This window comes from Lepidochelys kempii, chromosome 10, assembly GCF_965140265.1.
Source record: "Lepidochelys kempii isolate rLepKem1 chromosome 10, rLepKem1.hap2, whole genome shotgun sequence".
Taxonomy (NCBI): domain Eukaryota; kingdom Metazoa; phylum Chordata; order Testudines; family Cheloniidae; genus Lepidochelys; species Lepidochelys kempii.
This window is the reverse complement of record NC_133265.1, coordinates 44622967-44647059: the sequence shown is the minus strand read 5'-3', so window position 1 is coordinate 44647059 and position 24093 is coordinate 44622967. Positions and strand designations below refer to the sequence as shown.

At 46.8% G+C, this 24093-nt stretch overlaps 1 protein-coding gene across 5 annotated transcripts in view; it reads right to left on the bottom strand.

Moving 5' to 3' along the window:
* CPEB1 (cytoplasmic polyadenylation element binding protein 1) overlaps positions 1-24093 on the bottom strand; it is a 78430-nt gene that overhangs the window by 31785 nt on the left and 22552 nt on the right. For 4 of the 5 annotated variants that reach the window (XM_073363185.1, XM_073363186.1, XM_073363188.1 and 1 more), the window contains exon 3: positions 16753-16941. The exons of the other annotated variant lie outside the window; for it this stretch is intronic. In XM_073363185.1, the coding sequence (XP_073219286.1) occupies positions 16753-16941 (189 nt within the window). The remainder of the gene's footprint in view (positions 1-16752; positions 16942-24093) is intronic. 5 annotated transcript variants of the gene reach the window in all.

Here is a 24093-nt window from a genome sequence, read left to right as displayed (position 1 = left end):
AGGACTGCAGGCGTTCATACCATCATTATGCCTAACCTTGCTCTGAGCAGGTTGAGGCAGTGATAAAGTTGTCTGTGCCCTCTCTACCCTAGTAAATGAGTGAATACCATCTCCAAATGGCACTGCACTGGTACAGACCAATGGCAGGGTCAGCACTAACAGTGGCTACATCTTACCAGAATTGCTTTAAGACAACAATGCAGTGGGATTTCCCAGCAGAGACTGTTTAAAGAAGCTCTTGAAGGAGGGTTCTCTGTGCTATGTGCTTTCACACAGTGCTGCACAAGATCAGAGATTAAACCTCACTTGAACTGGAACCCAACCAGCAGATCTGATATCACTGGTATGTTCACTCAAGCACCTATGTATTGTGCTGCAATAGGTATTCTGTTACATCAATGCAAGTCAGTCAAAGGACACGTCTCAAAAAAGAGGAGAGGGTTAAGATTGCATGTTTTAGGCATAGCAGACAGAATTCAGTTTCCATTGGAAGAAGGCACTGAGAAAGCCACTGACAGTTTTAGCATGTGTATGCATATTACAGACATTTGGTTCAGTTAAGAATCCAAGATGGCCTCATGAGGCCAGTTGGCAGCTATTGGGCACTAGTCTAAACTTGATGTTTGACCGTATTTTGTTCTAATACTGTAGTGGTTTTCTCTGTACTGAATTTGAGCAGCCCTCTAACTGGACAGCCAGCCAAACACGTTCAATGCTTCATTAGCTATTTGCACTTACAATGTTTTAGAACACTAATGTAGGGATTACTGGTGGGATGAGGCAAGTGCTTGTGCAAGGCGGTTTATGGAAGTGCAGCTGCTGCACAGAACTCCATAGTGAGAGGGAAGATGTGGATTCCAATAGTCTCAGGACTAGTGGTCCTCCCTTTCAGCACGTCAGCTTTGGTCCCTGTGCATGCAGCAAAGCCACTCTGTGGGACTCACTCCTGCTGCAGCAGTGTAAGCAAGCCCAGGTTAGCACTGATGCAGCACATCTCTATTAGGTCTGCACCAGTGTAACTGCACCTATGTAGACATGGCCTCCATACAGAACTTGAAGGAGGTAGCTGCTGGGCTAAAAGGGTGGGGGAAGGCAGTTAAGACCACCTGCAGGCGAGCATCGAGAGATTAAGACTTAGATCAAGATCCATATGAACGACGCACCAACAAGAGGACAAGAATTTGTTCCCCCTTGTTTGTGGTGGGTAGAGATTTCCTTACCCTTTGCCCCAGGAATGATCTCAGACGTCTCCCTTTCACTAAAATCGAGAGAAGGGCTCATTTAGGATACTACAGGGACTGTACAGGAGAAACTCGACAAGCTAGACCTCTTTCGGAATCAGGATAAACCTAGAGAGCTTATTCTAAGCTTGTGGCAGGTGAAGTTATGTTGACAAATGCCTGGTAATACATCAAAAGAGTTCCCAACCACTACTACACATTGCTCATTTCTGAGTCAGCTGTATCTACTTGGGAAAGGCCTAGGGGACACTGTCAACAGCTTGATGAAGCTTAAGGTGCAGCAGCTGTCAAGAGAGCAAATGTAGAGATGCATAACAAGTGGGTTGGAGAATACCAGAAATATTATGCCATTGTATCAGCTGGTGGTAGGTCCTTGCTTTGGATACAGAGTTCAACTTTTGCCACCCACATCTCAAGATGGAGCAGACAGATATTTGATATCCCATACATTTCTCTGCTTACCCAGATTCCATTCCTACCAGTCGGTTGTCTTTGCAATTGAATAATGACAAGGCAGGAAGCTTAGCTCCTCCATGAAGACCAATACTATTAGAAATACATTGTCTTCTAGTTTAAGTTGCTTCCTCTGAATTAAAGCACATTTACAGTGCATAGAACAATGGTCATTGGACTGACCTTATGCATTCAGTTCATGGATGGTCCAGGAAGGTGAGCTTGGATAGTTGACAGGATCCAACTTCTGGATCCATGCTAGCCATCCCTGCTATTGGGATTAATGCCCTCCCACACGTGTTTATGGCAGTTTGATTTAGTGGATTTCCAGAGCAACACAACACACAGTACCTTCCTACCAGAGGCTGGGTCTGCCAACACCTGTACATTAGGCTTCAATTCAGGAAACATCCCTATTAAAAACAGCATGTAAGCACATGTTTCAGCGCATTTCTGCATTGGGGCTGTAGCTGGAAGGGTCTGACAATTGTACAAGTTGAAGACCAATTTGCTGCTTCACAGATCTCTTCTGATGCAAAAGGTTTTAGGCTTTTATTTTTGTCTTGTATGCCTCAACACAACCACTTCACAATCAATGCATTAGATGTCTTTCCTATATTGACCAGTAGTAAAAGGCATCAAACCTTCCAATATATTCTTAAATGCAGTCAGATTAACAGCTATGGGTGTCTGCATTTTCCAGGGTTGAAGAGGTTTGGGGTCCCCCCCCCCCCCCCAGGAAGAGGAAGTTACTCACCTTGTGCAGTAACAACGGTTCAAGATGTGTCCCCCTATGGGTGCTCCACTTGAGGAGTCTGTGTGCCCCTGCACCTCTAATTGGAGATTTTTGGTAGCAGTGTCCTGTTGAGCCCTCCCTCGTGTGCATGTGCTCTCCCTCCCTCGTGGTCTGCCTTGAGGCTATTTAGCAGCATGGGTGAACCCCCTCACTTCTTTCCCAACCTCAGAGCCCTGTAGAGAACTCTGAAGTAGAGGGGAGGAGGGCAGGTTGTGGAGCACCCATATGGACACATCTCAAAGAACCATTGTTACTGTACAAGGTGAGTAACTTCCTCTTCTTTGAGTAGTGTTCCTATGGGTGCTTCACTTTAGGTGACCAGTACCCACCACTGGAGGCTGGAACTTTGGAGCAGAATCTTACTAGAGAGTACTGTGGAGCTGAAGATTGCATCAGCAGCCAAATCTTCAGTGATCGCATAATGTTCTGCGAAAGTATGGACAGAGGCCACAGTCATTGCTCTATAGATTGGGGAGATAGGGGTATCCTGATGGAATGTGACTGAGGTAGGAACTGATCTCATGGAGTGCGTATGGACAGGAGCAAGTTGTGCCCTTGCTAAGTAGTTAATACAACTAGAGACCCATCTGGATAGTATGAGATTTTACAGCTTTTGGATCTTTCTGTGGACGAAAGGAAGAGTTTAGGGGATTTCCTGAAGTCCTTAGTCCTGTCCAAGTAGAATGCTCGTGTCCTAATATTTAGCATATGCACAATTGACTCCCAGTTGTCACAATGTGGTTTTGGGAAAGACAGGGAGACTGATCTGTTGATTCATATGGAAAATGTAGAAAAATTAGGGAGAAACCTGGGATATGGCCTTAGAGTTATTTTTTAAAAAGACAAAGGCCATGAATGATGGGTGTGCCCTCAGGGCCACTATTTCTTTTATGTGCCTAGCTGAGGTGATGGCAATTAGAAATGCTGTCATCATGGACAGGTGTAAGAGAGAACAAGTTGCCCTGGACTCAGAGGGAGGTCTAGTCCAAGCCCTGAGAATGAAATTAAAGTCCCAGGCTGGAGCGGGTGGTATGTCATGGGGGAAGAGAGTACCAATGCCCTTAAAGAATCTACGTATTAGTGGTTGAGCAAACTTCAAGTGGGAAGCCATTTTCGCCATGAGATGTACCTTAAGGGAGCTGAGTGAGAATTTAAAATGTAGTGCAAAATCAGAGGGAGGAAAGATGAAGTTGGGTCTGTGTGTTTGGAATGCTACAAAAACTTGGAGTCGTTTCCATTTTGTAGGTATGTGGAGTGGTCAACTTGTGGCTGTGTTGCAACATGTGTTTCAGCTTGTCAGAGCATTCTGCTTCTAAGCCTTGGAACAAAGAAAGATCCAAGCCTGGAGGCAGAGGACCCATGGGTTGGGGTGAAGGGTCAGCCCACTGTTTTGAGAGAGCGGGTGAGGAATGGGCTGACAGGAACAGGAGGGCATACTGCCATCTGTGTCAAGTGAGGAAGCCAGACTTGTCATAGTCAAGAGGGGCAATCACAATAACTCTTGCTTTTTGTTGAATTTTCAACAGAATCTTGGATAGGGTAGGAAACTAGGAAAAGACATACAAGTGGGCTCTGTCCACTAGGAAGGTGAGGGCAACTGTCAGTGAATGTTTCCCCAAGCTGGCCCTGGAGCAGTAACAAAGGACCTTTCTTGTTCTGATAGGTAGTGAAGAGATCCATAGGCTGGGTTCCCCAAAGGATGGCTATATCTTGAAGCACCTCTGAATTCAGTATACACTCATTGTGGCGAGAAAATTCCAACAGACTGTTGGTTATCCCGTTCTGTATCCCTTGTAGACAGATAGCTGAGATGAGCACATTATGATGGGTGCATCAATTCCAAAGTTTGAATGCTGTCTTGCAGAGGGAGGGAGATCTGGCAACTCCTTGGCCGTTTATACAAAACATACAGGTCACATTAAGTCCATCATAGCCGTTGTGTGTTTTTGATGAAAGGCAGAGTTTGTGCACAGGCACTCCTGACAGCCCTTAGCCCCAAAAGAGTGACATGGAAGGTCATTTCTGTAGAAGGCCATTTGTCCTGAACCTTGTTGCTGTGTAGGTGAGCTCCCCAGCATATTAGGGAGATGTGTCCCAGAGTGGTGAATGTGGGTAGTGAGGAGCACTCTCGCTTGTACTGCATCAGGTTGGTGCTGATGAAGTCCAATCACTGTACCGGGGTTAGTATGCCACTACAATGAAGTGAACCTTGGAGACTACCCTGTGTGGAGCAGTCTGTACCTATAATGATCCTGCTCCAAAGGTAAGCAGTAGGAAATCTCCTGTACGATGGTTATATTGAGATATGAAGTAGGTACCCTGTAGGTTCAGGCCTAGAAATCTCTCTGCTCTAGAGCTGGTCCTAACTGCTGAGAAGGTAAGGTGACTTCTGAGTGGCATGACAAGTGTACAGATGGCAGCTGATGCTGTAAGGTATCATTGTTCAAGCCCCCGATCAGCTCAAAGTGCTTATAAGAGGCAGTTTGAGAGGTCATGGACTGGGGTGCAGACTGTTCTCGCTTTTGAGCCCTGGGCCTCTTACACTGTGGCTCATAACAGCACAGAGATGGCGAGTATTGAGAAGATTGTGATCTGTAGTGTGGTTGAGAGGTACATCTCTTCTGTTCCATAGTGTAGATTCTTGAGTGCAGTGCCGTCTGAGAATCCTTCAGGATGTGGAGAGAAAAATCTGTCTGTTTGAAGGCCCTTCAAATTGGAAGTCTGTAGCTCTTTGGGCAATCTAGAGAGGTGCAGCGAACCTAAAAAAAGCCAACCCACAACCCACCTCAGTACCACTGTCATGGAGACTGGGCGGGCAGCTGTAACAGCTACATCCAGTGGTGTCTTTAGGACCGGTCTGGCTATTAACTGACCTTCTCTAAGAATGGTCTGAATCTGTTTGTGTGTTTCCAGTAATGTTCCAGAAACATCCTGGGTTTCCCAAGATTAACAAAAATTGTTTTGGCCAGGATAGTTTGGTAATTTATGACTAAACAGTAACATTGTTGATTAATATACCACCTTGCAAAGCCCAATCATATGGAGTTGACTTGGTATTATGTTGCTTGCTTCATTCATTAACCACATCCACTATGATGGAGTTGCATTGTGGATGCTGAAAAAGTCTGCCTCTTTGGGTAGAGATGTAGGATTGTTTTTGTTTACACTGTTGTGGTTGGTGCAATGGAGGCTGGCTCTGCCAGATTTTGGTAGGATCTAGAATCAGCTCATTAATTGGGAGGACAGTTCTAGATGAGAAGGTAGTGTGCAGAATTTCTACCAACTTGTGATGTGTATCTGCCACCTCCTGTAAGGGAATCTGCAGCTTGTTGGCTACCCTCTTGGTAAGATCCAGAAAGTTCTTCAATCTTCACTTAGTGATGAGGGGTGGGCAGCACAGTCTCATCTGGGAGAGATGAGAAGTGTGCTGAAGAGGAAGCTACCTCTTCAGGTTCCCCCCGTTCTTTCCTGTTCTGAAAAAGCTCTCTCCTGTCCTAGCTCAGGTACCAGGCTGTAGCAAACCATCTGGTGGACTCTCCCTGAGAGACACCGGAGACTGTCGCCCCATGTGTGTACATACCTGAGGAGTTACAATATGGCCTTGGGAGGGAGAGGCAGGAAGGCAGGCACGGGTGGTTGGCATGATGGATTGGGGATGACCCTTGTAGTGTGGTGGTGGGCCAGTGTCAGATTCATCTGTGGGTAAGGGTGTCATTGACTGGGGTATTGGTAGTATACAGCACAATGCTAAGAGCGATTCTGGGTGCTGGGATGGTGCTTGATACTGGGGTCCTGGTATCAAGTAATGGGGATTGTGGGTCTTCCCCAATCATCAGGTCTCCAGGATTGCAGAGCTCATGCAGTACCACGGGTTCATTTGGTACCACAAAGGAGGGTCCATGGTACACTGTCAGTACTGATAACTGGGCAGAGCACTCCCTAAATGAGAGTTTTGCCCAATACAAAAAGTTTGTTGGTGCCACTTTTTTAGAGATGGTATGGTAATGGTATCTTCCTGGGTACTGAGGCCACAGGTCTCCAGAGTATCAGAGCACCTGTGTTACCATGGGCTCATCTGGAACCCCAGAGGAGTGTCTGCAGTCTGTATCAATGGTTGGGAAGGTGCAGAACACTTCCTAGATGGGAGTTTTGTTGCATCTGGTACCAAAGGGTTTCTCTATGCTGCTCTTTTAGAGATGGTAGGGTAACTGTCCCCTCTCCTTAGGGGATGGTACCATTGCCTCAGAGCATGACAGTGGAAGCCTCTGGTGTCTCAGTGCCAGAGCAGACAGCAGGGCTTTTCTATGTCGCTCTGATACAGTACCTGTCCCCTCTTGGTGAAGTAGATGCCCAGAGTAGAGCTCAGAGCAGCACAGAGCTTACAGAAGCCCCTTGTCAGTGCAGAGAGCAGAGCTCAGAGCAGGGCAGAGCTGACAGCAGGAAGACCCTTCAGGACAGGAAAACTTCAGGTTTCAGCTTCCAGAGCTTTGAGGTGCTGAACCAGTGCGGCAGCTGAGATCACAGCAGGAAGACCCTGTGCCAAACTGGAGTGGCAGTTGAGCTCACAGGTTCCTGTGTTGGTACTCTCCTACTGAGGTGGCCCCTCTGGGGAATCCCACTGGCTGGCCAGCTGCTCAGGGATCCATGTGGAGATGGCTGCACTGGGGAACACCCCTCTGGCTGGCCAGCTGCTTGTAGGAGCCTTTCCAGGAGGAGTCTGTTGGTGGCTTTCCCCCCCCTCTCTCTTCCTCTTCACCACCTGACCCCTTTTGAAGTGAAGGCTCTGGGGATGATCTGGGGTCAACACACTGGAGTCCCCTGCAGACTAAAGTGTTCTCTGTATAGAGAAATTTTACTTCAGCTCCCAGCTCCTGCCAGGCTGCAGTTTTAGGTGTGGCAGGTAAAGCACGTCTGTGATGGTCTCCCAGGCACAGCGAGTGTCTGGCCATTACAGGAATGGACTCCTGGCAGGAGAGGCACCACTTGGAGCAGAGAGCCAGGCAAGCCCCTGGGCAGGGGGTTGTCATCCTCTAGCAGGAAGGAATATGCAGAATAGTCCACCTTTTTTTATTAACTGAAAAAGAAAAATTATGAGTCTACTAGAAGTGGGGGGAGAATGCCCCCAGGGAAGGAAAGTGAAGTTCTTTTCCTTTTTCTCTTTAAGCCAAAAAAAATAAAACACTAGCCTGAGTACTTTTAGGGAGAACAAAGGTAACACACACACTACTTATGTTAATGACACAGATAAGGGACAACTGCTTGTTCCATCAGAGGCCACAGGTGGTAGAGAAGGAAGTGGGGGGGTTGCACATGCAGTGCTAAATAGCCTGGAGACAGACCATGAGGGAGGGAGAGCACATGTGTGGGCTCAAGGGGACACTTACCAAAAATCTTGGATTAGAGGTGCAGGGGCACAGACACCTACACTGGAGCACCCACAGGGACACTACTTGAAGAACCCCGAGGTCTGTGGAACAGCAGTAGCTTTTAGAACCAAGGCTGGGTAGAAATGCAGCTCTACCTGCTCACTATGGAAGGTCCTGTCCTGAGATACTGTACTCAGCACCCTCAGCTCACACCACTTGCAAAAGTGACAGCCACCAGAAAGGCCCCATAAGCAGACAGCTTTGCCACCACTGTTGAGATGCAAAGATGGGACTGGAACTCAATCCCACAAGGGCTGTGCTGCTGAGCCAGTAGCAGAGAAAGCTGAAGCCTCTTCCCCAAGCCACTGGTGCAAGATCATATTGGCTGCTCCTGCGCACACAAGAGGCATACCTGAAGTTGGCAACAAGGGGAGCACTAACTGGCTTTTTGGCAGGCTTGTCTGCTCCCTCTGGCTCTGAGGGAAGGGAGACTGCTGTATGCCCTGGATCAAGTTCCCCCAGAACCCAGCTCACCAGAGACTGCCACAGTGGGGAGCACTGAACCTCCAGGGATGCACTTAATGTGACATCTGTTACCTAAGCACCCTTCTTAACAAGCAAGCATTTTCCTACACTGTCCATGTACTGCCACGTATTGCTGTGGTAACTGAGTGTCTTCTAGGTAGAGTCAAGAACTAGAATCATAGGAGTGGAAGAGACCTTGAGAGGTCATATAGTCCAGTTCTTGTAAAGGGGAGAGGTGCCAAGATAAAATCTGATTGGGAGGGTTTGATTTTCTATGGATCCATTGATTGTTAAGTTACTTTTGTGGGTTGGTCAGGCAGCAGGGGAGGAAGCCAGCTCTTAGCAGGACAGACTAGAGATTTCTTTCTGAAGATGACTCAGACTTTAGGTCAGAAAGGACCAGCGTGATCTAGCCTGACCTCCTGCACATCAGACCACAGAACTTCACCCACAGACTCCTGTGACAGACCCCTAATCTCTGGCTGAGTTACTGAAGTCCTCAAATCATGGTTTAAATTAGGGCTGTTGATTAGTCAGTTAACTCACATGCCTAACTCAAAAACTAATTTATTGGTTAGTCTCTAGGGTGCCACTAGTACTCCTTTTCTTTTTGCAAATACAGACTAACAGCTGCTACTCTGAAACCTGTCAAAACTAATTGATTTAAAAAATTGCAGTTTTAATCACTGTTAATTTCAACTGAAATTTATTAAATTTTGATTTTTTCTATGTTATCTATTGTATTCTGTATCATAATTGAAATAGTGTATGTTACAAATATTTGCACTATAAAAATAGTATTTCAATTCACCTCATACAAGTACTGTAGTGCAACCTCTTAACATGAAAGTGCAACTTAAAACCCTACATTTGTGTTACATAACTGCACTCCAAAACCATGTAAAACTTCAGAGCCTGCTAGTCCACTCGGTCCTACTTCTCATTCAGCCAATCATTAAGACAAACAAGTTTGTTTACATTTGCAGGAGATACTGTAAACAAGAAGCAGGCAGCACTGTCACCTGAAAGTGAGAACAGGTGTTCTCATGGCACTGTTGTAGCCAGCATCACAAGATATTTACTTGCCAGATGCACTACAGATTCATGTCACTTCATGCTTCAACTACCATCCCAGGGGACATGCATCCATGCAGATTACTTTCTGCTCAACAATCCAAAGCAGCACGGACCAACGCATGTTAATTATCATCTGAGTCAGATGCCACTAGCAGAAGGTTGATTTTCTTTTCTAGTGGTTCAGGTTCTGTAGTTTCTGCATCGAGTGTTGCTCTTTTAAGACTTCTGAAAGCATACTCTACACCTCATCCCTCAGACTTTGGAAGGCACTTCAGATTCTTAAACTTTGAATCATGTGCTGTAGCTATCTTTAGAAATCTCACATTGGTACCTTCTTTGTGTTTTGTCAAATCTGCAGTGAAAGTGTTCTTAAAACCAACATGTGCTGGGTCATCTGAGACTGCTATAACATGAAATATATGGCAGAGTTCAGGTAAAACACAGCAGGGGACATACAATTTTCCCCCAAATTGTTCAGTCACAAATTTAATTAACACTAACTATCAGCATGGAAGCATGTCCTCTGGAATGGTGATCAAAACATGAAGAGGCACACGAATGTTTAGCATATCTGGCACATACCTTGCAATGCTGGCTACAACAATGCCATGCAAATGCCTGTTCTCGCTTTCTGGTGACGTAAATAAGGGCAACATTATCTCATGTAAATATAAACAAACTTGTTTGTCTTAATGATTGGCTGAATGAGAAGGACCGAGTGCACTAGAAGGCTCTGAAGTTTTACACTTATTTTTGAACGCAGTTTTTTTGGTACATAATTCTACATTTGTAATTTCAACTTTCATGATAAAGATTTGCACTACAGTATTTTTATTAGGTGATTTTTTTTTTACAGTGCAAATACTTGTAATCAAAAATCAGAAAATTAAGACTGGAAGAGACTTCAGGAGGTCATCTAGTCCATGCCCCTGCTCAAAGGAGGGCCAACACCAACTAAATCATCCCACCAAAATATAAAGTGAGCATGTGGAAAATGTGGAAGTGAAAAAAAAAAGTGAAAATGTGGAAAATATCCAAAGATATTTAAATAAATGGTATCCTATTGTTTAAGTGTGATTAACTGAGATTAATTTTTAATTGCTTGACAGCCCTAGTTTAAATACTTCAAGTTACACAGAATTCAACATTTACACTAGTTTAAACTGCAAGTGACCCATGCCCCACAATGCAGAGGAAGGCAAAAACCCTCAGGGTCTCTGCCAATCTGACTGGGTGGAAAGCTCTTTTCTGACCCCATACATGGCGATCAGTTAGACCCGAGCATGTGGGCAAGACCCACCAGGCAGAGACACTTGAGTAAGAATTCCCTGTAGTGACTCAGCCCTCCCCATCTAGCGTCCCATCTCCAGCCAAGTCTGACTGGCAAGGAGACCCAGCCAACTGCAGCACAGAGGGGAAGCCCAGTTGTGGGAGTGGCAAACCCTGATGGGAGAGAAGATGTGTCTAGAGACTGGGAATGAGAGTGAGAGCTATAGAGGGGCTTCCAAAAGGGGACATTAATGGAACAGGCTGTTTCTTCTCTGAAGAGACAGGACAGGTGTATATAAGCAAGCGTTTGGGAAGGTAGTAGGGCACTCCTCTTTACTGGGGACAGCTAAGGAAACAAAGCAATATGTCTGAAATGGATAAAAGGATACAGTCAACCTATGGAATGCACTGTCATGAGAAGATTAAAATAATCAGCTATATGGATAACATCTAGTTATATAAGATAGACTGAAAGACAGACCCTATGATACAGGGCATACGCAAGCACTGCCAGAGTTTAAGAATGTTTCTCCATGGACTAGTCACTGTCCATATGGAGTCACATGTACTTTAGAGCTAGAGAGCTGATACTAGTCTGATCCAGTATGTCAATATTGGCATTCATACTCATGCCAGGTACGAAGTTAACAGTATACAGGCTTCATACCTGCCAGCGAGAGCAGAGAGACTGAACATGTATTAAACATCCCATCAGAGCCTTGCAGCCCAACTGGGATCCCACAGGACCTGCTGCCATAATAGCAGGAGAGGATAAAATGTACTGTTACAGGTAGGATTACACTGGGGAAAAAACTACCAGACTGCAGAAATTTGAGGGAAAACACTAAGTCTCAGTTTTTCAAACTGAATTTCAATGTAAAGCACATTTCTCTTTAAGAAAAATAAAGGTTTTAATACTTAAATTTAGGACAGGGATGGAGATTTGATGTCTATTATGACAAGAGTTAAATATTTTTACATAGTTTAATCAAGATTTATTTTATTTTTAGTGGTAAAAATTGTGTCTGAATTCCATTATATATTAGCCAACTGTGGTTCTTGTGTTTTAAGTAGTGGGGGAAGCCGTCTTGCAGAATCTAAGGTTTGTGTGGGTGGAATCAGGATTTAAAAGGTAGTCTCTTGCAGGGCTCTACCTCACATATCCTTGTGCACTACTGTCATCAATTATGCAGGCATACAAACTAAACCAGCACTTTCATCTCTTTCCTCCACTGTCCTGATAGTGTCCCTTTACCCTTCCCCAAGGAGAAACTGGTAACCTGGATGCTATGAACACTGCATATTTACAGTTATTAAATTGGGAAGGGAATACTGCATTACATGGGACACTTAGCTGGAAGCAGCCAAGGCCAGCATTTATTTCCTGCAGCTTCCCTTTCTTGGGACACGAGAACAGGTTTCTGGGACTTGAGTCAATATTCCTAGTCTGACAGACAGTTTTAGTGGCAGCAGTAGGTTTAGTGTTCTTCTCCTGCCACAAGACAGCAATTAAATTCTATAGCCAATAGATGCAGCAATTTTGAACTGCATCAGCTGCTACCTCTAGCAGAGGCTCCCCAAGCAAGACAGCAGCTTCAGGAGCAGAGGATGCTCCTTGGCAGAGGGACAAAGTTTCTTCCACCCTCTCACAGGTGGATTGTCTCCTCTACAATGCAGTAGAATCAGCAGGAAAATGCACTGCAAGCCCCATGTCCTGGGACTGCGCAGTTTCCCAGCCCCTGGGGAGGCATGAAGCAGCAGTCTGATTGCAAGAGAAAACTCCTCAGTGTTGCAAAACAAAAGCAGCATTTTTGCCTAGTTATGTCCAGCATAATGGGGCCCTGACCCTGACTGGGGCCCTGTACACAACTACAATATCAAGCGTATTTGTACACCAGTTCCACAGGCGGCACAAGGTGACACCAGTATAATTTCCCTATTACCAGACATTCCTTTTCAGGCTCAGGTACAGCCAGCACCTGGCAATGGCTGTATGCAGATTTAAGAAAAGTCTGCCACAGATTAGAGTACCTGAATTCCAGCTCATCAATGCTCAAGCACTGACACTGCAGGAAACCAAATCAGCATCAATTTTAGACTGATTGTTAACTTTTTGTACTTCCATCCTCCTGGCCAGCTCCCTGTGGATTTATACAGCTGAGTCACTGCTAGAACCATCCCAACTGCTGTTCGCTGGCAACACCTGCCCCTCCCAGCCAGGCTCTAGAGACAGACAACCCAATGCTGAGCCCAGTGCATCTGCAGTCAGGATTTCCTGATTCTGATCATCCCTGGCTCAGTGCTGAAATGCCAGCTACAGCACCAATGAGGGACTGGGGGCAGCCAGCTGGGAATCAATACCTGCATCACTGTAGTGCCAGAGATTACTGACAGGCACTAGACTGTTCACATGCTGTTCTCTGCCTTTGCTACACAAGGCATGGTTGGGCAATACCAGCTGACCATACCTGCTGGCCCCTCTGAAGACTAGTGAAGGTCTCAAGTGGGGAAACACCCCCTATGCCCACCCCTCTCACAAACAGAAGAGAAGCCACTTCACACGGCGCTTCCCAAAGCATTCCAGACCCAGTCTGAATCCCCCCAGCCCTACCTCCTGCAAAGCTTTTCAAGGCAACTCCCTGGTCCTAGGGAGGGAGGGAGGGACGAGACTCTGCAGACGTGGGAGGTGCAGATGAACAATGGAACAGCTGCACGCTAATACCAGCATTTCACTTCTTGAGCCAAGCATATGCCATACCCACAGCAAGATAAGCCATGGTTGCCCATTCAAGTGCCACTTCTCCTGCTTCTCCATTCAGTCTCCCATTTCCCTCTGCTTGGTGCAGGATGCACAGCAGTTAGACTATGAGAACATAGCCAGCACATTCCACTGGGGTGGAGAGACTATAGTGACTGAAATGGCACTGCCAACAAATGGCTCCGGGTATATGAATATGGGTAGATTGCAAGTTTGCACATGGGCCAGTCTATGCTCTGTCAAAACCAACTCCCTTTTTCTATATTGTGGGGCTTCTACCCCTCTAATACATAGTGACTGGGTGGCAGGAGGAATGCAAGCCTTTGAGGCTTTAATTGTGTGCTCACCCTCAAACAGGGTACTGCAAGGTACTCAGCCCTTGCATCCAGGAGGCCTGCATTCCTGAGCATTTTAGTATCACAAGTACTTAGTACTTTCCTGCCATCAGTTCCACTGATCTTTGCAATCCTATTAGTGAGGAACTCAGAAATATATGTGATGCACTACAGAGCTGTGGGTAGTTCAGTACCTTATTTGTGAAGGATGTGTTCTACAGACACCAAAATAATTAAGTGATCAGGAAGGTCACTGGAGTACCCCAGACTAGTTTCCAGTTGAATTTTCTATTGATTCAGAGGCTATTTTAAGCTGCAAAATCTGAATTCATATGAAGTTTATAGTGGAGTTGTGATCTGTGTTGCATAAATATCCATTTTTACTTGCTGCTTCCTCAACATGCAATTCACAGTTAAGCCTTCCACAGAGCAATGTACCATTTCATCCCACTGAATAGCAGAGAGCTGCCATACAAGTAACAGTAGCTAGTGAGAATGGAGGCTTTGTCAAAACAGCCAGGCAGGATGTTGGCTGAGAAAACATCTGAGACGGCTATAGCTGATCATGTGGGGCTCAGAGCAGCAGCAGCAAGAGGCTGTCACACAAAACTGCTTTGCACTGCCATTGTGCACCATGTCTTACACATTATGGCTGTAACAACACCAGGAAGTACTGTCAGACCTGGATGTTGTTGGCTTGGTTACAACTGCAAGGGTGCTGAGAGCCATTTAACGAAACTATAAACCCTGTATCTGATGGAAACCACTTCAATCCAATGGGTACAGCAGCACCCTCAGTTCCAGCACCTATGTACAACTATGCTGTTCACAGGGCCTTAGTTAAGCTTCCATAATCCAGATTCAGTACCCAGTTGCCTATCAGACACCTCCCAAAATGATGTATGCTATTAATTATCCAAGGCTGCTGCTCCATTCAGCTCTGATCAAGAACTCAGATTTCCCCCACCACCATTTTGGAGGACCGAGAGATGGAAAGTCAGCCATCAGCTCTCTATTCCCAGCTTCACTGGAAAGGGCAAGACAGACAAGACATAAGCAAAGGTAGGACAAGATCAGGCACAACTGCTGCCTGGAAAGTACTATCCCTTGTTTGGTGCTATATGGAGCATTTACAGGTGACCAGGGGAGGCCAGATGGATTTTTTTGGATTCGCACAGGACAGGAATCCAAGCCTACTGGAGTGCCAATGGCTCCTAGGAAAACCCTCAACAGGAACTTCTTTCCAGGGGTCTGTGCATACGCCTGTTTAATACTCATTGCTCCCTCCCCTACAGTGGCATATTGCTTCTGCAACGGTCACCTGACAAGTCCCACCCCCAGCCATGGGAGGAAGCCGCAGTGATGCACTTGCACCTCCAGGAGGCCTGCTCTGGGTAACATGCAGATCAGTTTTGCAGTATCTGAAGTGACATTTGGTGCTGCCCCTGGCAGACTGTGACCCACTGCTACAACCAAGTGACAGGTGTTAGTGGGAAGGAAGACATGCTCCTACCAATTGTGAGCTTTGGCATGACACTTGTGAGCAGAACAGCCTGCAACACTTTACATCCTGCTCAGGGAAGGTAGCAGTGGTCACTTACACTCCTCCAGAACTACCCCAGAATGGCCACCCACGTGAAGAGTGCAAGACACTGCAACCCACATTCCTATCAGCACCTGCAACATGCCTGGGGCCTTCTAGGTCACCCCCATCAATGCACAAAGATGCACTAGCCTTTTAACAAAGCAGCAGGTTGCTTCTATAAAAAGGAGGAGTTTCTGTAGCAACCAGGCTGAACTTGTGCAAACTCTGCTGAAGCAGGAGATATTTCCATGGACTGATACATTCACTGAAGTAACACCATCTGTGAGATTGTTCTTTCTAGATCTTTATTATAAGGACCTGAAAGATGAGTCCCCACTCCCCTCTTGCTCCCTACTTGACTACACCACAAGGATGCCACTAAATCCTGGTCTAGAAAACTGAGGGGTACAGCATTACTCTTCAGTTTCTATAGATAATACCAGGCTTTAGAACAGTGCTCAGATCTAGAACACTCCATACTGCTGATGCTGAGCTAGACCCAGCTGAAAGCCAGGGTGAACAGCATTTGGAAGGGCAAAACAAGAAGCCAATACTTTGCTGCCATGCCCTCACTCTGCTATTGGGGAGAGACTAACTTACAGACCAAGTGCCATTCTCCATTTTCAAACTAAAACAAAGCAGCATGTTCTGGGGAGAGTCCCTCCTAGCCCTTTTACAGAGCTGGGAACCTTCTGGTTGAGTTTGGTACTTGGAGCTCAGTCTGCACCCCTACCACACCCCATTTGCAGAGTGTGGGCAGCAGACCCCGTGAGTGCAAGAGCCTAAGCTTGTGTGCTACAGCAGCATTTGCTGCCAGGCAGGGGGTCCTTCTGCAAGCATGCAGCCCCCTCCCTGTATAGAGACAGCTTTCTGCCGGCACAACCTATTTTGCCCAGGTAGCAATTTGCCAGTCGATTTATCTGGAGTGGAGTGAGTTTAACGCCACTTCCACACTGCAGTGTAGGTGTTTAACTCAATCTTCAAATACATCCTAACCTACTTGGAAGGAAGGTAGGAGCAGTTTTTAATAAAGCCTCTTGCCCATCAGCACATTAATCCCTCCCCAGACATCACAGGATCCAGAGAAGCCTGGGTATTTGTAAGTTAAGTTTCCTGTTTTTCCAGCCAAGACTGGAATAGTTGCAGAACACTAAGAACCAAAACCTCCCCTTATTCTGTCCCCCTGAACTCACCACCCCATTACACTCAGAGCATTTATAAGGCTAAGAGAATCCCTCAACCAGTCAATCTGCTCCTGTAACAGCCACTTTTCTGGGCAATAGCTTCACATTTTAAAAAAGCAAATAATCAACAACTGTTGCTGTGTGCCAGCAGAAAGCAACTCACCAGACTGTGTGCTGGTCTGTGCTGCAGTATCCGAGTCCTGGGTGCTCCATGGTCTGTCCCACCCAGTCAGGTTGAGAGACTGCAGGCCAAGGCACAGGTCGTTTGTGTCCGGGAGCCCACGGGGAGACTCTTGAGCAGAGTTGGGGAAAAGCATCCTGCTTGCCACTGCTCCTTCAGAGTCTTGGAAGTCTGCTCAGGTGGAACAAACACAAGCTGAAGAGTTCAGGAATTTTTAGGAGGAGTTTTCCAAAGCTTCAAGCCAGATCCTGCCCTATGATGAAGCCACTGAGACTAACAACTTCATCCCAAAGGGAAGACTACCATTTGTCCAGGAACCAGCCCCCTCCCTCCTCTGCCCCCCCTCCACCTTCCTATCCTGTCTGCATTACTGACTGGGCCAGCATGTGATCAGGCTGCTGATGCTTACTGTGCTAACAGTGACGTCACTCAGGCATGCAACATAACCGCATCATTTATTACAAAATAAAGGTAGAGGAGAGATTCCCCTGAAAGACGAGACAGCATGCAGAAAGGAAAAGGCACAGCTACAGTACATCAAGGGAGGCAGCCAGCACAAATAAGCCGTGAGCTACAGCACAGTGGAAAAGAGGATTGAGACAGCAATCCTCAGCAGCGGCAACAGCTCTGACCCACTAGTTTAGTGCTATCCAGCTCTCCTGTCCCTGCCCCTCCCCCTCCACCCACAAACCCAAAAACACTTTAGTCCTGGACAGGCTCCAGACCCGATTCAGCCACCCAACGCAAAGCTTCACAATTCTGCTAGCATAATCTATTTGCTTCAACTTGGCCATTGAGCCTCCCTGACTCTGCATTGTTTACTATTCAATAATATGGATAACCTTCAAAAAAATCCTCAGCAATAGGAAGAGAAGTGCATTATATTGCAGACCAGTCTGAGCCTACATGTCACACTAGGAAAAACTTGGCCGGGCAGAGCAGAATTCCCAGTTCACATTTAGACAGGAATTTTCATGGCTCACTGACCTTCTATCCCTCCCCACCCCACTGCCCCCCCATGGGGGGTGGGTGTCCTCCAGCCAGAGCTATTAAAGATGCTGGATTCCTGCCTTAGTTTAGGTGTCTGTGCCAGCATGCTAGAGAGAAAGGCAGACAGTTTAGAACAAGAATGCCAGTTTGATGCAGGATCTGGGGGCTGATTAAGCCACAAGATGCTCAGCTACCTTACCCAAAACCTGAGTCACTCAGGGCATTTGTAAGCCAGCTCCCAAGCAGAAGGACAGTCTCTTCCATGCTGTCCCCATACCCCCCACCATTGCATGGCATGCAATGAACACCCCACCCCCTCACTCTTCAGCAGGGTGCTGCAGTGACTCCTGCTTGCCACATTTGTCACATGTAATTATAGCTACCCCAGGCATCACTACCAGTCTGGAACTCAGCTCTGTGACCTCCCTTCTGGCCCCACAGCAGAATCCCAAGTGATTTACTGGTCTACATGCCTAGCACAGCTCCAGATGCTGACACCAGTCATCAAATACCTTAAGGCAGAACCAGGTTTGTGCTACAGCAGAAGATGGACCCTACCTAACCCTCAGATTGGGAACCCCAAAGTTTCCTAACACATACAGTATGATGATCCCTGGGAAGTCTGGGACCTGCAGGTCAGAGAGAATAGGACATGGTAATGCTGCAGCCACACCTGCTGGCAGCCAGCACTCTGTCCCCACCACCCTCATGACTAAGGCCTACACACACTGTACACTTTTTAAAAAAACTGATTGTCAGACTAGTACAGCCTTTAGTGTAGACACAATGGTGTAAAGGTGCTTATTACTGGCAGGGCTAGTAGCCCTGCCTATAATGGGAAGTTTGGTGCAACCTTAATGAGGCCATTCTCAGTTATCTGTAACTTTGCCAAATTGTAACCATTTGGGCTGAAAGTTTTGTGCCATGTGTCAGCCTCCACTGAAATTTCCCCAAAGATCAGCCTAAGCATTCATCTGTTTCCAAGAGTGAGGTTAGGGAAAAAAGCAGACCTTTACCATGGAAAAAACAGAAGATTTCTTTGAAATGCTCTAGCATCCCCATGCTTTGGAGCAGGGACCTGGAATTTGGCAAAAGGCACATCCCTGATCCAAAGTCTGCTGTAGATCCATCCATATGACAAACCTTTCAAAACTGTTTGCACATGCTGAGAAGAGGCTTCAGGGATTTGATAAACAAGATTCCATCCTGCACATGCTCCAGTCTCAGCCCCTAGTGCTGACCAAGCACATGGCACTGGCCAGGGGTGAAGGCTCTCCCTGTAATGGCTGCTCTGGGCCAGGGCAGGGCTGGCCACTGGAACAGAGAGCAAGAAGCCCCTCTGTTACCCTCAGCTGACATCCAGGCAGTCATTTGATTCAAGGCAGGGGGAACGGAGATCAGATGGGGGAGACTGGGACAAGGAGCCAGGGGAATTGGGGCCAGATTAGGTGAGAAAACTGAGGGAGACTAGGAGTTAGTGGGGATGGTAATGTGGGGTGGGCAGGGACTGGGAACAGAGGTAGGGCACATGGAAGGACTAGGAACTGGCTGGGCAAGGAGACTAGGAGTGGAGTAGTTTGGAGCAGTGAGACCAGCTTACTGGGCAAGCAGACTGGGATTGAAAGCCTGATAAGTGGCAACTAAGTGGGAAGAATAGGGCTAGGACTAAACTGGGGTGGGGAAAAAAACTTGTACCAGTAAAAGGGGTATGGGCACAAAGGGGTCAACTGGAGGCAATGGGCAGAAGAGCACATTTCCCCCCCAAGGACCTGGAATGGAACCAAAGTTCCCAAGTCTCAGCATTCCTCTGCTGCCAGCAAATACCTGGCAAGGTGACCCTTCCACCTCTAGTGCTGCTCCATGCAGAGGATAGTACTATTGCTGTCAGTTACTCTGTTCCCTCAACTGGCAGAGGTCTGTATATGGATCCAAAGGTTCCAACCCAGCTTGGGACCCATAGGGTGTCAATAAGACAAAATTTGAGTTTTTAAACAATTAACTGAATCCAGTCCAGGTCACAAAAGCTATCTGAGAACACTGCCAAGTCAAGCACTCAGGAGTTCAGAAATGCCAGAATTCAGGTGCAGCCTTAATTCATGTATGTATTACAACAGTCTCATCACATTAGACCATTTTCAACAGGACCCTGCCTCATTCACTGCATGGAGTCCAGCTGCTGTGGGGACAGGTCAGGGCTGTTAGTGAAGGTGCCTGTAGGATCCCTGCCTCATTAGTCAAGGAAGTTGGAGGTGAGTAGTGAGTGAGGCAGGTGATTGCAGAAAGGAGGGTGTGACAGGGCATGCATGCCCCACACTGGGATTGCAGGGGTTAACCCCTCACTATGGGCTGAGGAAGCCATGCCCTCATGGACCTACTGGGCATGCTCAGAGAGCAAACCCAGTATAAGAGGGAGCAGCCTGGCTCAGTCTGGGCAGACCACTGTAGGGGAACGTGGTGTGCTGCTGGCCCCTCTGAAGGGCTGTGAGCACCCTACAATGTGGAGGCCAGCCAGCTGACAGCAACCCTCAACCCCCAGGCACTGGACAAAACTGAGGGAGAAGGAACTGAGGGAACTAGGAAGCCATGAGATGCAGAGAAGTGGGCAGGAAATAACCCAGAGAGTTAATGGACAACAGGAGGCTAGCTTGGTGTGTTTCGGCCAGATCCCTGCCACCAAGAGGGCCCTGGGTTGGGACCTGGTGGAGAGGGTGGGCCTGGGTCCCCCATCCTGGCCACTGCCCCCTGAGGTGGCAGCCCATCCTGACAGTGAGACTGGCTACACAGCCCCAAGGGTGTGCAGGCACAGCCATGGGCCTGACCTGTGACAGAGGGTCTCATGATTAAGGCAGTTAAATGCTCCTGAGGAATTCAATTCTATCCCTGCCTCATCCACAGAATTCTTATGTAAAGCTGGGCATGTCACTTAAAACTTCACAGGGGGGTCACAAAGTGTTCCTCATTTTCTGGGTGCCCAATTTAAAACCTTTGGTTTGATTTACACATGTGCTGACCACTCTTGGCTGGCAAATGAATTCAAATGGGAGCTGTGCTGTGAACATAATTAAGTGCTATATAATGCTAAGGATTCTGAAACAAAATCAGGTTGTAAGGGGTCTCAAATTGGGCACCCTGGATCAGTAGGTACTTCTGACCTTAACTTGGGCAATAGGGATCCCACCACTCAACTCACAGGAACATTTGTGAAGCTTCATACTGAGATGAGAACCACAGAAGAGCCCACGAGGAAATAATTCTGTCTTTAGAGCAGGGTTTGACTAGCATGCAGTATGAGGCCTAGGATTATGCTGAACAGTGAGAACGAAGTACATAGCTACTCCTTCCCCGAGCACTATCCGTTCTGTGCACTGACTGAAACGTGACCTGTGACTGTGCTGAGGACTATCATGAGGCATGTGCATAAGGGGACTGAGCTGAAGTTGCAGAGGCAAACTGGCATGTCCTAACTTTTGAGTACTTGCCTTTGCAAGCTGCATGATCTTCATGTAGTTTTTGCATGCAATACTGGTACAACGTATTCCCCTTCCTGCACAGGCCTAAGCGACACCAAAGATAAACACTTATGTTCTACCTATAGCCACACTAGGGTATGGAACTACTTTAGCTCTAGTAGTATAGCTGGAGGTGCAACTTGTTTCAGATGGGGCCTGAGTCTTTAAACTTAGTCATGATGCTGCACTAAAGACACTTTCCAGGCAATTCAGTTAGTTCCCACAGCAACCATAACTCAGCTCATGATCATGCAACATTTCTACATAGGCTGTTTATGGGAGTGCCATAGCCCAAGTCTGTGGGAACCATCTTTCTACTGATGACTTGCACTTTAAAAACCACTACAGTGACTAACTTGTCCTGACCTCCAGGTTTAATAGAAGGAAAGAGGGCAATATGCATTAGAACAGTGAACCACCTTTCCAGAATACTGTACCCCTTTCAGGAGTCTGATTTGTCTTGTGTGCCCCCAAGTTTCACTTGAACTACTTGCTTACAAAAGTCAGACAAAACTACAGACGTGTCACAGCGCACTATTACTGAAAGGCTTACTATCTCATTTACCGTATTTATATTCCAATTGACTTTATACTGAAAAGTACAATTATAAACAAGTCATTGTCTGGATGAAATTTTAGTTTGTACTGACTTTGCTGGTGCTTTTTATGTAGCCTATTGTAAAACTAGGCAACTATCTAGATGAGTTGATGTACCTACTGGAAGACCTCTGCATACCCCAGGCTGAGAACCACAACATTAGAGAGCACATTCAAGTCAGACTCTGCACACTCTAGTTCATGTCATACTGGCCCAAACTAAACACCCTACAGACCACAAGACATTTTCAGCAGAAAGGCTGCCAGTAATTAACATTTCCAATGGCATCTTAAGGTGACCTGCAAAGGAAGGAATGAGTTCATGTCCTCCTTGCTATAATGAGAAAGGCCTGAGACACTCCAAATTTATTTTTAAGCCTGGCAATTCAGGTCATCTACAGCTTTCCTGCATCCATTCACTATGGGTGAATAGACAATTAGCATGACACAAACATGCTTTACTTTTAAGAGGGTCCCAGCTTTGCAGAAGATAGGTACAGGTCATCCAGGAAGATGCTAGATAATACAATTTCCAGAATCTGCTTGAGAACACTACCTCCCTAGCTTTCCAGTATGCAGCCTTCTAGTAAGATTTAGGTAAGACCTAATGTAGGAAAGACCTTTTTTTGTTCCTTGAAGTTGTACAAATCTGTCTCCACCTGCACCCACCAGTTACTCAGATCAGTTAGACAAACCCTAGCTGCTGCCTCCACACTCAGCGCAGTCTCGCAAAGTGCACTCCTGCATCCCTGCAAAGTTTAGCTTTCAAGCCAAGTGACCCCATAAAGCACAGAAGTCAAGTGAACATTCAAATTCAAAGGTACAGGATGCATCTTGAGCTAACCCCCCATTACAAGGCCCCTCATTTCACAGAAGGTAAGACGTTTCAGGGTCTTTGTAAGCCCTGTGGTTTAGATCCATGTTGGTCCTTAGATGCCACATTGCAATGCCCAATACCCTGCCACCTAGCAAAATCCACAGCCTCAAGTTTGGCTTTAGGCTCCCTAGACACTGCATGAGCGCACTTGCACCTAAGAACAGAGCTCACAGAAGCCAGCAAGCTGAGTGCAGAGCAACCTAAGCTAGCCAATAGGAAATGGGGGTGGCCTAACCCCACACTTCAGAGGAAGTCAGGTGCCTTCAGGTTTGTGCCACTGTAGTGCTTCACTGTAGACAGGACTTGTGTTACCAGGAGTAAGTCTCCTGCTGACACAGGTAATCCATCTCCCCAATTTTCCAGTGATGACCAGGCCTAGGACTGGGCATCTCCCTCTGCTCTGGTTCAGCCATGCATTCTACTAGAGAGAATAAGTCAGACCCAGGTCCAAGCCCCTGCTCCCCATCAGGCTGAGGAGGAAAGTGAACCAGGCCTCACATCCTGACTGAGTGCTCTAGCCACTGGGTTAAGAATTATCAGAGCCACCTCATTGGATGGCAGTGTTTTTAGAGAGGCATGAGGCATGCCTTCAGGAGACCTACACCCACTTCACAACTAAGTACCAGGACTGAGGGGGCTGTGTGCATGTCCAGCAGCAGTTTAGATGCCAGGGGACTAAGCATCTGCAGGGTTTGATGGCAGCTGGGCAGGGGTTTTGAGTATCTGAATTTTGGACCCAGGCACTTAAATCCCTTTGTGGCTCTAGCTCTGAACAAATGTTTCTTTACCTCCTCATGGTTGGCATTAGGTGGAAGATTTTAGGCCACTGAATGAGAATTCACTTGCTAAAGGGTTTCTGCCCATAATGAAACTGAACTGGAGTTAAGGCCGTTAGTGTCTAAGGTCTTTGAGAATTCACATTTACCACACTAAGGGCTTGTCTACACAATTAGTTCGTGGCAAGCTGCAGCATGAATCCATCCTGCACTAGCCAGCCACTGCATGGACCCTCCTGACACATTAACAGCTCATTAACTCACTTTAAATCAAGTCCTCACTGAAATGGGATTAAGTCAAAGTACATTAACAAATGCAGCAGGGTCCTCATGGACAGCCTGTAGCAGGCTAGTATGGGGTGGATTCACACCCCAGTTTCCCCATGAACTGTAGACAAGCCCTTAAAGAACATGGAATCTTTGAGATCTATTGTTCGTAGATAGTGGGTCTTTCTGCCCACTGCAGCCAGGGAACAGGCAAGAAACCCTGAAGGCTTTCAGTTAAGTGTTGCTTTTCCCATAATCTGAGGGTATGTCATGTCTACACAGAAAAAAACCCCACAGCTGGTCAGTG